At 39.5% G+C, this 16,270-nt stretch overlaps 1 protein-coding gene across 1 annotated transcript in view; it reads left to right on the top strand.

Moving 5' to 3' along the window:
• Positions 1 to 237: 237 nt before the first annotated feature.
• LOC124289882 (poly [ADP-ribose] polymerase tankyrase-like) overlaps positions 238 to 16,270 on the top strand; it is a 63,049-nt gene continuing 47,016 nt past the window's right edge. Inside the window, 13 exon segments of the mRNA XM_046726554.1 lie at positions 238 to 370; positions 2,881 to 2,961; positions 3,720 to 3,894; positions 4,299 to 4,637; positions 5,484 to 5,579; positions 6,542 to 6,579; positions 9,175 to 9,197; positions 9,199 to 9,312; positions 9,445 to 9,562; positions 12,743 to 12,838; positions 14,263 to 14,419; positions 15,972 to 16,106; positions 16,109 to 16,182. Coding sequence (XP_046582510.1) covers positions 2,890 to 2,961; positions 3,720 to 3,894; positions 4,299 to 4,637; positions 5,484 to 5,579; positions 6,542 to 6,579; positions 9,175 to 9,197; positions 9,199 to 9,312; positions 9,445 to 9,562; positions 12,743 to 12,838; positions 14,263 to 14,419; positions 15,972 to 16,106; positions 16,109 to 16,182 — 1,437 coding nt within the window. The 5' untranslated portion in view covers positions 238 to 370; positions 2,881 to 2,889.

Genomic DNA, 16,270 nt, shown 5'->3' with positions numbered 1-16,270 from the left:
TCATGTGACCACGTGTTTTTCGCTGTTATGTCTAGCGGATTACCCTTACGATGAACTTTGGTGTACCTGTCTAAAACAGTCCAAAGAAAGTGCGGTTTGTTTATTGTATTGGTATGTATTTTTGTATTATATATCCGTATAGGTTTTAGGAATGACTTTGCATGACAGATCGAAATATAACATCAAACTACATTTGTGTTCCAGTATATTAAGGGAGGAAGTAAATTGAATAGAAGAGCCAGAAAGATGGCGACCATGTGTTCGTAATGCCGGCTTACACTTGAAAATATACATCGCTTATTCTGCTAAAACGCATCGAATTTAAATCATTCAGCGTTGTTTTAAGCTGTTGATGTGAACGGTGTATACGGTGCGTATGATATATATACTGTTAGATTGTGATTTTGTTGCAATTTTTAGCCATGTGATACAGTGATTGGCGCGTTTTGCGCTCTGGTTGTAATCCAATGGGTTGCCTGAATGGACCCCAATTTCCTGTGAATTGGTATTGCTGTGGTGTCTCGGCATTCGGCGAGTGTTGTCATCATGGATACGCATACCTAGCGCGTTTTATCTTGAGGTGCGATTGTATTTATTTTATTGTTTACAAATATCGTATCTGCGTAATACATTGGAACTAAACGGGATGCATATTTTCAACGTGAAAGCAAAAGTCGGATCCTTATTCTTACGAATGATATGCGACCACATTACCTTCTCCGATCTGACTTCATTGATTTTTCAGATTTCTTTGTTTTGTTTTGCTGAGATATTACGCATACGGTAATGAGGTAGTAGTTGATAACACCGACATGGTCGAGGATAGCGCAAAGGCGTTCAGCGATCCTTCATGGAAATTGCATGATTTTGAAAAAAAATCTGTTTTGCCAATAGTACATGCATTTTATGTATTACGTAATAGATTAAATCTTTTAATCATAGTCGGACAGATTGAATATATAAAGAAAGAAGGTACTTGTATTTTCTGTGTAGAAATTAGCAAATAGTAACAAGATGGTCATTACCAGGTTCCTCAAGACTATGGTGCCATGGAATCATGTGATGTTATTGGATAGCAGATTTTTAAAGTGTCATTTGAAGGTATTCTGTCGGCTTTAAATAATGTTAACACAAGCTCGCTGCCAGTGCAGCCTCACAGAATGTTTTCCCAGTGGTCATATTGCTTGCACTCAGAATGTAATGAGTTTCATTAATTTTTAATCCTAGTGTCGGTCATGGTTTGCTTGTGAGGAAAGTAATGATTTATAAAGAAATCAGATGGTCATCTAATCGGATAAATCCCATTAAAAATTATGGTGTTTGCTGAGCTCTGTATTTTTAAAAATATTTTGAATGCAAGCTGATCATTTTCATAAATTTAAGCTTAATATTTGTGATTCTTTTGAACGCTGGATTGTACTGGAGTAAATATCGTATTGTGCACAATGGTAAATCAAAATTCTTCAATATATTGCATACATGCTTCAAAATTAGGCCAGATTTTATTTCACGGTTTGCAGATTTCTCTGTTTGTTATCGAGAAGACTGATTATTTTGACTTGTGTATAGACCTGTCTTTTTGAAACCTCAAACCATATAGTTTAGACAAGTTTTCATGTGTTCTATGTTGAAGATTATTACAGCAGGCAGTATGAAGAAAACATTTTTTTTCAGATTTGTTCCTGTGCTTTCAGATTCTATGGTCACTTTTAAAACATTGTCTTTCCTGAAACATATGCTCTGTATCTGCTTCAGTGTTATACACAGAGTTAAGCTTTTGGTCCTGGTACCACTTGTTTCCTCCTGTATACAGCAGTAGCTGTGAAATGGGTAGTGGACTGGGTAAGACTTCCGCATGTAACCCCCCTAAATTTTAACGATGAGGAAACATTTCTTCGAGTGGCATTCTTAGAAGTTGGATATGTCTTTCAGTATGTTCAGATACAAAGATACAATTTAAAAAAACACATTTTAAAACTCATCCTTATCAGATGTGGAATATATATTCAGGTTATATGATTTGATTAGAATGAAATTTCAGGGGGGATACGGGCGGAAGTCTTTCTGTATCCACAAACCTGTGTATTTTCAAGGGCATGCTTGTCTTCTTTTCTGATGGTTTTCTTTTGCAAAGATTTAAATTTTCTGAATCTAGATCATAAAGAAATGAAGATGACTGCCTATGGAGATACCTTATCAAAAGTAAAACGTTTCATTCTGAAGGCAGATTTGCACAGGTCGGCCCAGTTTGAGTGATTAATAGAATTTGACAAAAAGGACAAACATGTGTCAATTGTCTCACAGGTGTCTGGAGTTCAGCTTTTTGTCAAGTTGGGTGAAGTGTGGCCAAGGAAATTTCACTTTGTATGTTATGTTATAATAGTTTTCACAAAAGCACAAAATATGGCTTTGTCTGCTACAAAGAAACCTCAGTTTGATTTATCCAACGAGAAAACAGTGTTTTGTTGTCCACTGTTGAAAAATGTGAAAAAAAATTAAAACGTGCCTGTTAGCCCTCACTTTCTAATTCTCTAATTAAACTGCTGTATGTTCTATGCATGCTGCAATCCATTCTTTTGTCCAACAACGTCTCTCTGTGTTGATATGATGGAAAGATTATGTCACAAGAAATTTTGAGATCGACAGCCAATCGACTCTTCGGATCGTGAGTGGTAGCAAATTGATTAGCCACTATCTGTTACAATCAACAAAAATTCTCGATGGTAATCAGCAGGTCATTATGACGGGCCACCCATAGAGTATGCATACATAGAACATACATAGAACATGACCTCTCTAACGAGATTTTTTGAAATCAGAACAAGGGAACAGACTTCAAACCAAATATGACATGAAGCTATTTATTTGTACATGTTGTAGGCAAACACTATGGAGAAAGGCGACAAGAGCAAGACAAAGGAGGAAGCTTCTGGCAGTGGAGGAAGTGGCCATGGAGTTAAGGTAAATTCATCATAGAATAGGTCTTCAGCAACCCATCCTTGTCATAAAAAGTGACTATGCTTGTCGTAAAAGGCGACTAACGGGATCGGGTGGTCAGGCTCGCTGACTTGGTTGACACATGTCATCGGTTCCCAATTGCGCAGATCGATGCTCATGCTGTTGATTACTGGATTGTCTGATCCAGACTCGATTATTTACAGACCGCCGCCATATAGCTGGAACATTGCTGAGTGCGGCGTAAAACTAAACTCACTCACTCACTCACTCTGAATTTACTTTTCTGATACGTTAAAAGTTTTTGCTAAAAATGTTCCATGATAGAAAGTATTTTGTACTGGACAAAAATGTTTGGGATCATGCTTCTTGTTGCTGATTTACAGTTTGTTGTGAAGACTACTGACAACCCAATTTCTTCACAGTATCCCCCCAAATATTCTTCAGGGCTCCAGATAATTTTTCATCATCAGGAGTATGTACTCCTTATATTTTCAACATAGGAGTACTGGAAAACCTTAAGAGTACATTTAGAGTACTGAATGGAATTTAATGGAGTATCAGTAAACTTGTGTTTCGTTTCATGTATGCACCACAACATTGCTACTCTTGTGTTCCCTTCGTCTTTACAACTTTTAAACCAAAATGAACTTAAACTTTACACCTACAGCCCCACCCCACCTGATGAGACGATGACATTTAAACTGTTACTACACAGGTAAACACCACTTTAATTTTCACGATTGATATATTTTGTTTTTCAGAGAAAGAAGGTATACAATGTGGAGCCCCGTACTCCGTTGAAGCGCCAGCGTATCCCCGTTGCCAGGTTCCAGTCCCCTGTCTTGGAGGAGGGAGCTGTCAAACCTAAACCTCCAAAGGAAGAAATCGTCATCCTCTACAAGAAGGGCATCTTCCTGGCTGTACGTGGTGCAGAGAGTAAGTTCCAAACAGATGTTTTTGCACTGATAAATTAGCAGGTTTAATGATCATTGCAAAGCTAATGGTTTTGACCAAAGCCCCATGTAAAGTCATGGCTAGGACAGATTGTTTATTGTTTTCTGAAAGTCTGGGGTGGTGTAGCCTAGTGGTTAAAGCGCCTGCTCGACCAGGGTTTGATTCCCCACATGGGTACAATATGTAAAGCCCATTTCTGGTGTCCCCAGCTGTGGTAATGTTGGAATATTGCTAAAAGTGGTGTAAACCACTTTCACTCACTGACTGAAAGTCTTTATGCAAGTCTTTATGCAGCTACGTCACCACTTCAAGATTCCCATATATTCTTTGTTTGATAGTCAAGATCTTGCAACAAATTATTGACAAAATTGCAAATTCTTTTACAGATTCTGTCTACTTGTGCAAGACTCAACAGAATGTGCATAGCACTACACGCCAGTTCCGTATCCAGTGGCTCAATCTGGACCAGCCCCCCAACATCTACAAGATGGACTATATTGACCACACTGACATTGAGTGTGTGCTGACCAATGTCCGAATGGAGCGCATTGCTCGGGATACTTTGCGTCTACCCCACGCGGAGCAGGAGAGAGCGGAGAAGATTCTTCAGAGAGCAGTGAAGGCTGAACGTGGGGAGCCTTTTGAGGAAGACGAGATTGTTGCTGATGCTGAGAAAGAAGAGATGAAAGAGGAAGAAGATTCAGAGGAAGAAGAGGAGAATGAAGGTCAGTTAACCTCACACAGCCACTTGTCCCAAGTGAAAATTCAATAAATACTTGTTTTATTCCAAATTGCAATTGTTCATTCATGCAAATTGAACAGAGGACCTTTTCTAGTGAACTCTTATGTATAGCTACCACTCATTTGTTTAAGGAATTGCTGTTATTTTTAGTTTCTAAGATTTCATAACAAAATATTTCATCAGTGTTTGAATGAGCTTCCTAACATTCAACATATTTCATTGTCTGTAACAGATTTCATTTGATGAATTTATAAATAGTTATAGATTATGCAGATCATCTTATCCAGATTTAAGAATCTCTGATTCATTAACAGAAAATAGACTGGTAGAATGGGTGTTCAATTACTTACTAGTAATGTTCTAGTTTTGTCAAAGTTTGAACTGTTTGTTCACTACCGCTCAAATTTTGGATTTAATTACTTCAGCGTTACGGTGTAGTTACTTTGGCAGGCACTGGATTACTATGTTGATGAATTCAGTAAGGAAGTGAATAATAGTGGGAATTACTATCAGTTTATTTTAGCCCCTGGCCTGCAGATCTTGTGTGATGCTTGTAGTTTCAGATTTGTATGGGTCCCTGTGGCTTGCAGTAAATTTGTGTTCATTGAGTTGTTACAATGAGTTGCAGTGTTCTAATGAGGCCAGAAGAGTTGGTCATCGGCTTCTTTTGTCTTTAATGGCAGCCTGGTATTAACATATGTTACATGTGGGATTACACTTTCTCAGTACATTTACATTTGACCACTTTCTCAATGATATTGTGTCTTCATAGCTAGGTGCTTTTTGCTTTTTCATACATTGCTAAAACTATGACCTTTCATTCTTTCAGACTGGGATGATGAACCACCTCCCAAGAAATCTGTCAAAGGCAAATCCAAGCCTTCAAAACAATCAAAATCCGGAATCAAGGTGGCTTTGTCTAAAGGTGTGTTACTATTATTTGTTGTAAAGCTGAATGTATTGTACTGGTTTCAGTAGTCTCTATAAATAACTCCAAAATAATTATTTGAGCATGTGTAACTATCCTAAAATGGATTTCAGAGGGTATTTGTTTTCTAAACAGTATGAAATCTCATCCTGTCAGTTGGTTTGTTATTTAACGCCACGATCAGCAATATTCCAGCTATATGGCGGCTGGCTGTAAATAACCGAGTCTGGACCAGACAATCCATTGATCAACAGCAAGAGCATCGATCTACGCAATTGGGATACAATAAAGTGTCAACCCAGTCAGCGAGTCTGACCACCCGACCCGTTAGTTGCCTTTATGACAAGCATGGGTTACTGAAGATCAATTCTAAACTCAATCATCACGGGTCACTCATCCTGTCAGGGATACAGTGACAGAACATATCCCAGTACCAAATACTGTGACAGCTGATGTGTTATTGTTGACAGTAGGTTTGGGGGCTGCAACGATTCCATTCATCGAAAATTGAATCTGACATCTTAGTTTCGATTTTTGATAACCATTATCACTATTTCGATTCAATATTTGAATATCTATTTCAATTGTGTCCACACAGCGAGAACGTAATTTTTAATCCAACTCGAGCAGTTTCGAGCGCTGAAATAAGGCGGGGCTAGTTATCCAATGAACATTGTCATTAGTAGACATTGCCAAGTTGACAATGGATTTCACGCTAAAAATGCTGACTCTTTTGAACTCTGAGAGTTAAATGAAATCTGACGTTTTTACTTGTATGAATAATCGAATCGAAAATGATCTAATCGACTGTCCAATATAAAAAATCGAGGTCTGGGTGGATCATTGCAGCCCTAGTAGGTTTTTGGTTTTTGATTTGAAAGTTACCATGATAAGGTGAGTAATATAGGTGATTACTGGCCTAAATCTACTAATTTGCTTCGTGTGTTTACTGTTTTCAGGTAAAAGTCGAAGCTGTCAAGTCAAAGGAAAGATAAAGGTAGGTTAACAACAAACATGAAATGAAGATGTGATTTTTGTTTATTCAGCTGAATTTGTTGCTTCTAAAATATTTATGAGTAGAAAATACTAGTTTATTATCCCACGCCACGAATTGGGAGGGAAGTATAGGTTTGAGCTCCATCCGTCCATCCATCCGTCTGAGATGATAGGGACAGATTTTCTCAAAACCATTACAGATAGGGAAACCAAATTTGGTATGTGCTTTCAGGACATGAATGCCTTGGAGTTCGAAAATGGAAACCCTGTTGCGATTTGTTACAGAGTTATGGCCCTTGTCATGCGTTTCTTGCATTGTATCTCCAATGGGGACAGATTTTCTCAGAACCGATTATAGATAGAGAAACCAAATGTGGTAGGTATTTTCAGGACACAAATGCCTTGATGGAGTTCGAAAATGGAAACATTGTTGCAATTCTTTACAGTTATCAGTTATGGCCCTTGTCATGCGTTTCTTGACTTAGTGCACGGTATCCCCAATGGGAACAGATTTACTCAGTAACCGTTATTGATAGGTAAACCAAATATGGTATGTGTTTTCAGGACATCAATGTCGTGGTGAAGTTACAAAACAGGAACCGTGGGATATATTCATGACTATGTCTTCTTGTTTCACATGCCACTATTTAGGTGCAACAATCTTGTCTGTGACGTGAACCCCATATCCCATCACCCACAAAATATATTCAGGGTTGATGTGAGGAAATCTTCCTTAAAAGATTTTCTTAAGTTAAAGGTTTTAACAAAACTAGAAATGATGTATTCAACCCTAAATGATTTTGTTATTTACAAAGTTTGGGACGAGGCTAATGTTTCAAAATGGGTGGCTGAAATTGAAAACAAAGTAGTGGCAGAGGTACAGATAAGCTGCGTATCTGCGTAAATTACACAAATATTTAAAACTCAGTTCATATTGAATCTATTGCGTACAAGTACGCTTGAATATTTGTAAATACTCAATAAATTGAACTTGATTGCGTACATACAAAAGTGTCCAATCTTAGCTTGCATACCGGTGGATAGATGAAATAACTGATGTTTTTTGAGACGTTCTATTTCAACACATGGACTTGGCAACTTGCAGTCTATCTCATCATTTCTCACAATCCAGTTCAAATATACATAACAAACACGTAAACCAAACTTTAAACTTTATCATATTTTTACAATTTATGGAAAATGGCAAAATACCCAATTGAGTTCGAGTGAAGTGGGTACAAGTTATTTGGTTACTCAAAGGAAAATTAGGATACCCAATTGAGATGAACACAACCGAGTACATAACTCAGTGACCAAATACGTTATGTGTAGCTCTGAGTGGTAGTAGTGATAACCATAATTAGAATCAACAAAAAGTAAATCCAGTATGGTGAATTTTAGACATCCATGTTGAAAAACATGCTGCAGGGAGTTGATCATCCAACATAACAGAGTTACTTCCCTTGTTTCATTGAAGTGGTTCTTTTGTGACTAAAATATGGTAACCATGATAACAGACTCTGAAGGCAAAATATGGTAACCATGTCAACAGACTCTGAAGGCAGAATATGCAAACTTCCAATGAAATAAGTGGATTGTTGTTTTTCAATGTTTGTAACATTTATGTTAGGGTTTGTCTATTGTGTGGTACATGAACAAACAGCAACATTTGATGTTTATTACCTGTTGAAGTCTTCTCTGTCATGACTAAAATAATAGACGATTGTTGTTCTGTGGCAATTCTAGGTTAGAACAGAGTCAGTTGTAGGTTGGTTGTAAGTGAACAAATATCACCTGATGGGTGGTGTGGCTTGGTGACTTGGTTGTCTGAATTAATGTTAGTTTGAACTTGCCAATGTTAGTGAACATCATCGGGACAGTGGGGTAGGTTAGTTGGTAAAACGTGCGCTTGTCACCTGATGACACAGGTTTGATATAATGTGTGAAGCCCATTTCTGGTGTCCCCAGTCGTGATATTGCTGAAATATTGTTAAAAGCAGCTTAAAACTAAACTCACTCACTCAGTCAGGACTTTGTCACTGCTGCATGTGCATGTTCCCAAGCTCTTGATCCCAACAAGTTGTTCTGTGTCTCAAATAGGTATCCATTAAAGCTCTTAGCAAGTTAAAAGAACTGAGGTTGAAAAAGCCTCAGTTTGTCCTCTGATACATAGGGACTGCCAGCCTTTTAGAAAACATCCCTTCCAGAGACTGTTGTCGCCTGCCATGTTCATCTACACAAGGACGGAGTCTGTAAAACTTCTAACTGCTGGGGCTGTGGGGTAGCCTAATGGTTAAAGCGTCAGCTCCTCTCGCGAAAGACTTGATACCCCACATGGGTACGATGTGCGAAGCCTATTTCTGGTGTCCCCTGCCATGATATTGATGGAATATTGCTAAAAGGCATACTCACTCAAAACTCACCACTCACTCACTCACTCACTCACTCACTCACTCACTCACTCACTCCTGTTGACTTCTGACAGTGGCCACAATAGCCCTTAATATTTGTTAGTAGTTAAATGCTTTGCTTCAGTTGCTACTGATATGTTTACAGCTGTTTCTGCAGATAATAATGTTACTTGTTTTGTTTTCAGATAAGAAAAGGGGAAGGGAAAAGAAAAGAGAAAGAAAGAAGCAAAGAAAAAGGAAGCAAAGAAGAAGGGACCCGATAGAAATTTGAAACCAAACCCCAAGATCAAAGTGCTGGAAAAAAATCTTTTCTTCGAAACCAAGTAGGTGAAAATTATATTGGACGAATTTACCTAAAACCTATAAACGTATGCATGACTATATATCCCAGGTGAACTATTTTCATAGTTGAAATTTAAGGAGGAAGATTGTAATTATGGTTTTTGTTTTCAGAGAGAAGATACCTTTCATATCAATCCCTGTGAAAAGTCGAGGCAGGTGATCCGAGCTGTGCTGACCAAGGACATTGACCTGCTGAAGTCTCTTATTGCTAGTGAGAGTGATGTCTACAGGGTGAGTATGTTACATACTGGTCTAGAGTTACTGAGCAGTAATAAAAGGCTGATGCATTTATGTTGCCTCTCATGTACAGCTTGAACTGTTTTCCCCAAATGGGGATTGATTGTCAAGCTCTGACCTTATGGTTTACTTGTCACTGTACTGCAGTAGTATGGATTGTAGCGACCACTTGATGTGGATTGTAGCACCCAAATGTGTGGTGTGGATTGTAGCACCCTAATGGTGTGGATTATAGCACCCAAATGGTGTGGATTGTAGCACCCAATGGTGTGGATTGTAGCACCCAAATGTGTGGATTGTAGCACCCCAATGGTGTGGATTGTAGCACCCCAATGGTGTGGATTGTAGCACCCCAATGGTGTGGATTTTAGCACCCCAATGGTGTGGATTGTAGCACCCAAATGTGTGGTGTGGATTGTTGCATCTAACTAAGTGGATTGTAGCACCCCAATGGTGTAGATTGTAACACCAAATGTGTGACTTGGATTGTTGCACCCAAATGTGTGGTGTGGATTGAATCACCCAAATGTGTGGTGTGGATTGAATCACACAAATGGAGTGGATTGTTGCACCCAAACTTTTGATGTGGATTGTTGCACCCAAACTTTTGATGTGGATTGTTGCACCCAAATGTGTGGTGTGGTTTGGAATGCCCAAATGGTGTGGATTGTAGCACCACAACGGTGTGGATTGTAGCACCCAAATGGTGTGGATTGTAGTACCTCAACAGTATAGATTGTAGTACACCCACTTGATGTGGATTGTAGCACCTCAATGGCGTGGACGGGTTGTAGAACCCAAATGACATGGATTGTAGTGTTACAATGGTATGGATTGTAGTATCTTAGTGTAATGGATTATGCTCATACTTTAAGCCACTGGTGACATGATGTCGATTGATAAGCTCTGACCTTATGGTTTACTTGTCACTGTACTGCAGTAGTATGGATTGTAGCAACCATTTTATGTGGATTGTAGCACCCTAATGGTGATGATTGTAGCACCCTTATGGTGTGGATTGTAGCACCCTAATGGTGTTGATTGTAGCACCTTAATGGTGTGGATTGTTGCACCCAAAAGTGTGGTGTGGATTGTAGCATCTCAATAAGTGGATTGTAGCACCACAGTGGTGTAGATTGTAACACAAAAATGTGTGGTGTGGATAGTAGCACCCAAATGTGTGGTGTGGATTGAATCACCCAAATGGAGTGGATTGTTGGACCCAAATTTTTTAGTGGATTGTTGGACCCAATTTTTTTAGTGGATTGTTGGACCCAAATTTTTAGTGGATTGTTGTTGTGGATTCTTGTCCAGAGTAGGTCTCAAGGGTCCATACTTGTAGTAAAAGTTTGACTAAGATGTGGATTCTTGGGCAGAGTAGGTCTAAAGGGTCCATGCTTGTAGTAAGAGTTTGACTAAGTTGTGGATTCTTGTCCAGAGTAGGTCTCAAGGGTCCATACTTGTAGTAAAAGTTTGACTAAGATGTGGATTCTTGGGCAGAGTAGGTCTAAAGGGTCCATGCTTGTAGTAAGAGTTTGACTAAGTTGTGGATTCTTGTCCAGAGTAGGTCTCAAGGGTCCATACTTGTAGTAAAAGTTTGACTAAGATGTGGATTCTTGGGCAGAGTAGGTCTAAAGGGTCCATGCTTGTAGTAAGAGTTTGACTAAGTTGTGGATTCTTGTCCAGAGTAGGTCTCAAGGGTCCATACTTGTAGTAAAAGTTTGACTAAGTTGTGGATTCTTGTCCAGAGTAGGTCTCAAGGGTCCATACTTGTAGTAAAAGTTTGACTAAGTTGTGGATTCTTGTCCAGAGTAGGTCTCAAGGGTCCATACTTGTAAGAAAGTTTGACTAAGATGTGGATTCTTGGGCAGAGTAGGTCTAAAGGGTCCATGCTTGTAGTAAGAGTTAGACTAAGATGTAAATTCTTGGCCAAAGTAGGTCCCAAGATCCACACTTGTAATAAGTTAGACTAAGATGTAAATTCTTGGCCAAAGTAGGTCCCAAGATCCACACTTGTAATAAGTTAGACTAAGATGTAAATTCTTGGCCAAAGTAGGTCCCAAGATCCACACTTGTAATAAGTTAGACTAAGATGTAAATTCTTGGCCAAAGTAGGTCCCAAGATCCACACTTGTAATAAGTTAGACTAAGATGTAAATTCTTGGCCAAAGTAGGTCCCAAGATCCACACTTGTAATAAGTTAGACTAAGATGTAAATTCTTGGCCAAAGTAGGTCCCAAGATCCACACTTGTAATAAGTTAGACTAAGATGTAAATTCTTGGCCAAAGTAGGTCCCAAGATCCACACTTGTAATAAGTTAGACTAAGATGTAAATTCTTGGCCAAAGTAGGTCCCAAGATCCACACTTGTAATAAGTTAGACTAAGATGTAAATTCTTGGCCAAAGTAGGTCCCAAGATCCACACTTGTAATAAGTTAGACTAAGATGTAAATTCTTGGCCAAAGTAGGTCCCAAGATCCACACTTGTAATAAGTTAGACTAAGATGTAAATTCTTGGCCAAAGTAGGTCCCAAGATCCACACTTGTAATAAGTTAGACTAAGATGTAAATTCTTGGCCAAAGTAGGTCCCAAGATCCACACTTGTAATAAGTTAGACTAAGATGTAAATTCTTGGCCAAAGTAGGTCCCAAGATCCACACTTGTAATAAGTTAGACTAAGATGTAAATTCTTGGCCAAAGTAGGTCCCAAGATCCACACTTGTAATAAGTTAGACTAAGATGTAAATTCTTGGCCAAAGTAGGTCCCAAGATCCACACTTGTAATAAGTTAGACGATGTAAATTCTTGTCAAGAGTAGGTCCCAAGATCCACACTTGTAATAAGTTAGACTAAGATGTAAATTCTTGGTCAAAGTAGGTCCCAAGGGTCCATACTTGTAGTAAAAGTTTGACTAAGTTGTGGATTCTTGTCCAGAGTAGGTCTCAAGGGTCCATACTTGTAGTAGAAAGTTTGACTAAGATGTGGATTCTTGGGCAGAGTAGGTCTAAAGGGTCCATGCTTGTAGTAAGAGTTTGACTAAGATGTGGATTCTTGGCCGGAGTAGGTCATGCTTGTAATGAGAGCTCGACTAAGATGTGGATTCTCGGTCGGAGTAGGTTCCAAGGGTCGATGCTTGTAGTAGATTGTTGTAGCTTACACTCACTGATGTGTCTCTTGCAGCTACAACCCAACATCTCTTGGAGTGGGTAATATCAGGGCACTCAATGTGAGCAGAGGCGCTAAACAGGGCAATGATGCTTTTCTCAAGGTAAGCTTCTGAATGCCAAGTGACTACTGCTGTCGTAAGAGATAAAATAAGGAAGTGATGGCATGGTGCCATCTCAAAATTTGTCTTGAATTCCAACATACCCTTCAGTAGGCAATTTGAGAAGAAAATACTTTGCTCAAAATTTGGATATTACATTTGATATTTGCATTCCCAGTGACGTTGGAAAACATCTATTCTTGTAGGTCAGTTAAGTGTAAAATGCAACTTGCCTTTAGAAAGTTATAACAATTAGTTATGCCTTGCTTGAGGTCTGAAGATATTGGCCATTGATCATGCAGTCTACCACTTTTTCTGCAACAAAATGTGTTTAAGATTTTCAAGATAGTTTTTGTGTTATGAAATAGCAGTGAATGATAATGGTTAATGTGGACTATTTACTCTTTTATACTGTGAAGCTTAATGTAGAGTATAACACTCCTAAACTTAACTGATATTTTGCCATAGACTATTACACACAAAATTGCCTACTTGGAAACATCTGAAATTTTTCCTTATCCTGACTCATGCTCTTTTGCTTGTCTTCTTCTTCTTGCGAACATAGTGGAACACTTGTATCTCCCTAATTGAAGCTCCCTTCAATGTAAAATCACTAATTAGTACTCACCATGAGTTGCCTCCCTCTTCCTTAGCGCGGGAAAGGAGGCGCCACCCTCTGGCCTCATGCTTCACTCTCTCCTTCTTCGCCCAGTGAGCAGGATGTGAGAGCGCCTGTGTCTCCCTACACACTATATCCTTTGATTATTCTTAGTTTATTACCTCTTATAGTCTTCTATAGAGGTGTAGCTAGTATCCTTCTACAATTATGTATTGATAATTAATCGTATTTCTGCTGTTTATTCACGGGACGCCGTGTTTGTTCAGCTAGTTTACGTTGATGAAAATCTGTACTATTTGTAGATTACGTTTTTCTGCTGCTGATCCACATTTAATATGCCCTAGCTATACTACGCCATGTGCGTTTTCTTCACGTTGCAGTTATTGTATTAATCTGTCTAATTCTGCATTTAATAAATATTATCTTTGCATCATGAGACGTGCAGCAGATAGGTCACGCAAACAAGGTTTAGCCATGGCCGATACATCGGAACCCCTAGCCAGTCAGCTGCTGTCGGACGACCCCCTCCCGTCTGGTGTTCCGCTAGAGTTACCCTCGGAGGAGAGGCGTGGGGGAGTCCGCCGCCTCCATGAAGCGCCCTGCATCCCCAGACATCCCGCCGCCGCAGCCAAAGTCTAAGAGGGTTTCGACATCATCTCAACGCAGACTCCGTACCCCCCCAAATGGAGCAGTAGTAGCACAGTTGAACTCCATGGGGCAATTCAGTTTCCATCAAGTTCATTGATTCTACATCCTATATGCAATTAAATTTGGGTTTTACTCATTGAAGGAGTGGTATTTTTTACAGGATGTGGTTAAAGTTCTCATCAAACATGGTGCTGACCTCAACAAGCAAGTGTCTGCTGGCAAGGAGAAGAAGAGCCCCTTAATGATGGCTGCGGAGACTGGCAACCTGGATGTGGCCCGCCTTCTAGTGCAGAATGGGGCCACAGTGGAACTGTTGGGTAAGTTCCAGAATGTATGTGTGGAATACAGCCAGATTATGCCTGATTGTGGAATCTGTCGAATTTTGTTGAAGCAGTTCCACTTAGACCATGTGAGAGTGAATAATAATAGGTCAGATGTGAGGGCTTGTTTTCTGCGGTTACTGCATGAAACTTTCCTCTCACGACATGTGTTTGTCAACTTGTCACAGATGCAGGTTGTTCACATGCTGCTGTCATACTACTGAAATATTGCAGAGTATGACTTTACATTAAAAACAGACAATCCAGTAAACATTTTGATGAAAGTGGACTCACACTCTATACAATACATTCATTGCTACCTATAAGTTAACGGATATTAAAAAGTGTGCAGTTTAGTGCAATGTCAAACACCAGATCTCCAGGTTTTCATAAGGTTAATATGAAATTACTTGTACAGGGTTTTACGCGTCCAGTACTCACAAATGTAGAGAATGGATGCAGAAAAAAAAATTCACTGTGTCCAAAGGGACCCACAATATTATTCACAGTACCTACAACACATCTATGACTTTGCTAAGTCTTTGGTTGTTTCTTCAGAGCAGTTACATGCATCATTTCATCCATCAGTCCATATGATCAATGTTTCATTCCAGGCTCTAAAGAAATTATCAAAACGTACACTTCTCTACACTGTTAGCTGGCTAATTGATTGATTGATTGTTAGACCCTCATATTGCATGCAAGGACTCTCCTGCTTGTATTGTACTGACTAAAACTGCTCACTGGATCTGGAGATCAGGTTTCTTGGATCTACATCACTGAGGGCTTTGCTCCCTTCCTCATTAGGCTGATATGCCATGATACAACTGTTGAAAGCAGTGTTAAGCCCAGCTAATTGATATTGTTGCATTACACCCTATTGGTATGGGATATTGTTTATCAATCACTGGTTTTGTGACTATTGGTGGTGGTAATTCCCTTGGTTCTTATCCTCATTTACAATATATAGACTGTTTCTATCTTCTATGTCACATCTTTAAGTTGACATGAAGTCGACATGTTTGTAATTTCCTCTGAAAAGGTATACTTCGCAGTCAACATTATTAACATTTGCCTCAAAGTGTAATCACGACCCCGTGAAGATTCGGGTTAGAACTGGTCTTCAGTAATCCATGATTATCGTAAGAGGTTACTAACGGATCAGGCGGTCAGGCTTGCCGACTTGGTTAACACATGTTATTGTATCTCAATTGTGTAGATTGATGTTCATGTTGTTGATCTCTGGATTCTCTGGTCCAGACTCGGTTATTTACAGAGCACCGCCAAATAGCTGGAATATTGCTGAGTGAGTGTAAAAAACAACAAACCAAACCAAATGTGGGGCGGTGGGGTAGCCTAGTGGTTAAAGCGTTGGCTCGTCACGACAAAGACCTGGGTTCAAATCCCCACATGGGTACAATGTGTGAAGCCCATTTCTGGTGTTCCCCACCATGATGTTGCTGGAATATTGCTAAAAGCGGCGTAAAACCAACCTCAGTCAGTCAGTCAGCCAAACCAAATGTAATCACAATCCTGGTTTTCTTTGCAGACAAGTTCAAGCGTTCAGCCCTGACCCATGCAGTTATAAACGGAAACAGTCACGTGGCTTCCTACCTTCTGTACTTGGGGGCCGATCCTAATCGTGCTGATTCATCTGGCAACACCCTCGTCCACTATGCTGCTGCATCGGCTGGTACTTCACTCTCAGGATGCTCATCAATGATGGTGGTGCAGATACCACTGTGGCCAACTCCTGGAATGTAAGTTGCCCATGGAGCCAGATTGTACAGATTAGGACAAACCTAATTACCTGCAGCCAACATTTTGATGATGATGGTCATCAGTGTT

This window comes from Haliotis rubra, unplaced genomic scaffold (genome assembly GCF_003918875.1).
Source record: "Haliotis rubra isolate DU_JTF1 unplaced genomic scaffold, ASM391887v1 Scf450, whole genome shotgun sequence".
NCBI lineage: Eukaryota > Metazoa > Mollusca > Gastropoda > Lepetellida > Haliotidae > Haliotis > Haliotis rubra.
Note: the sequence above shows the minus strand (reverse complement) of the source record. Positions and strands in the feature narration are given on the sequence as shown.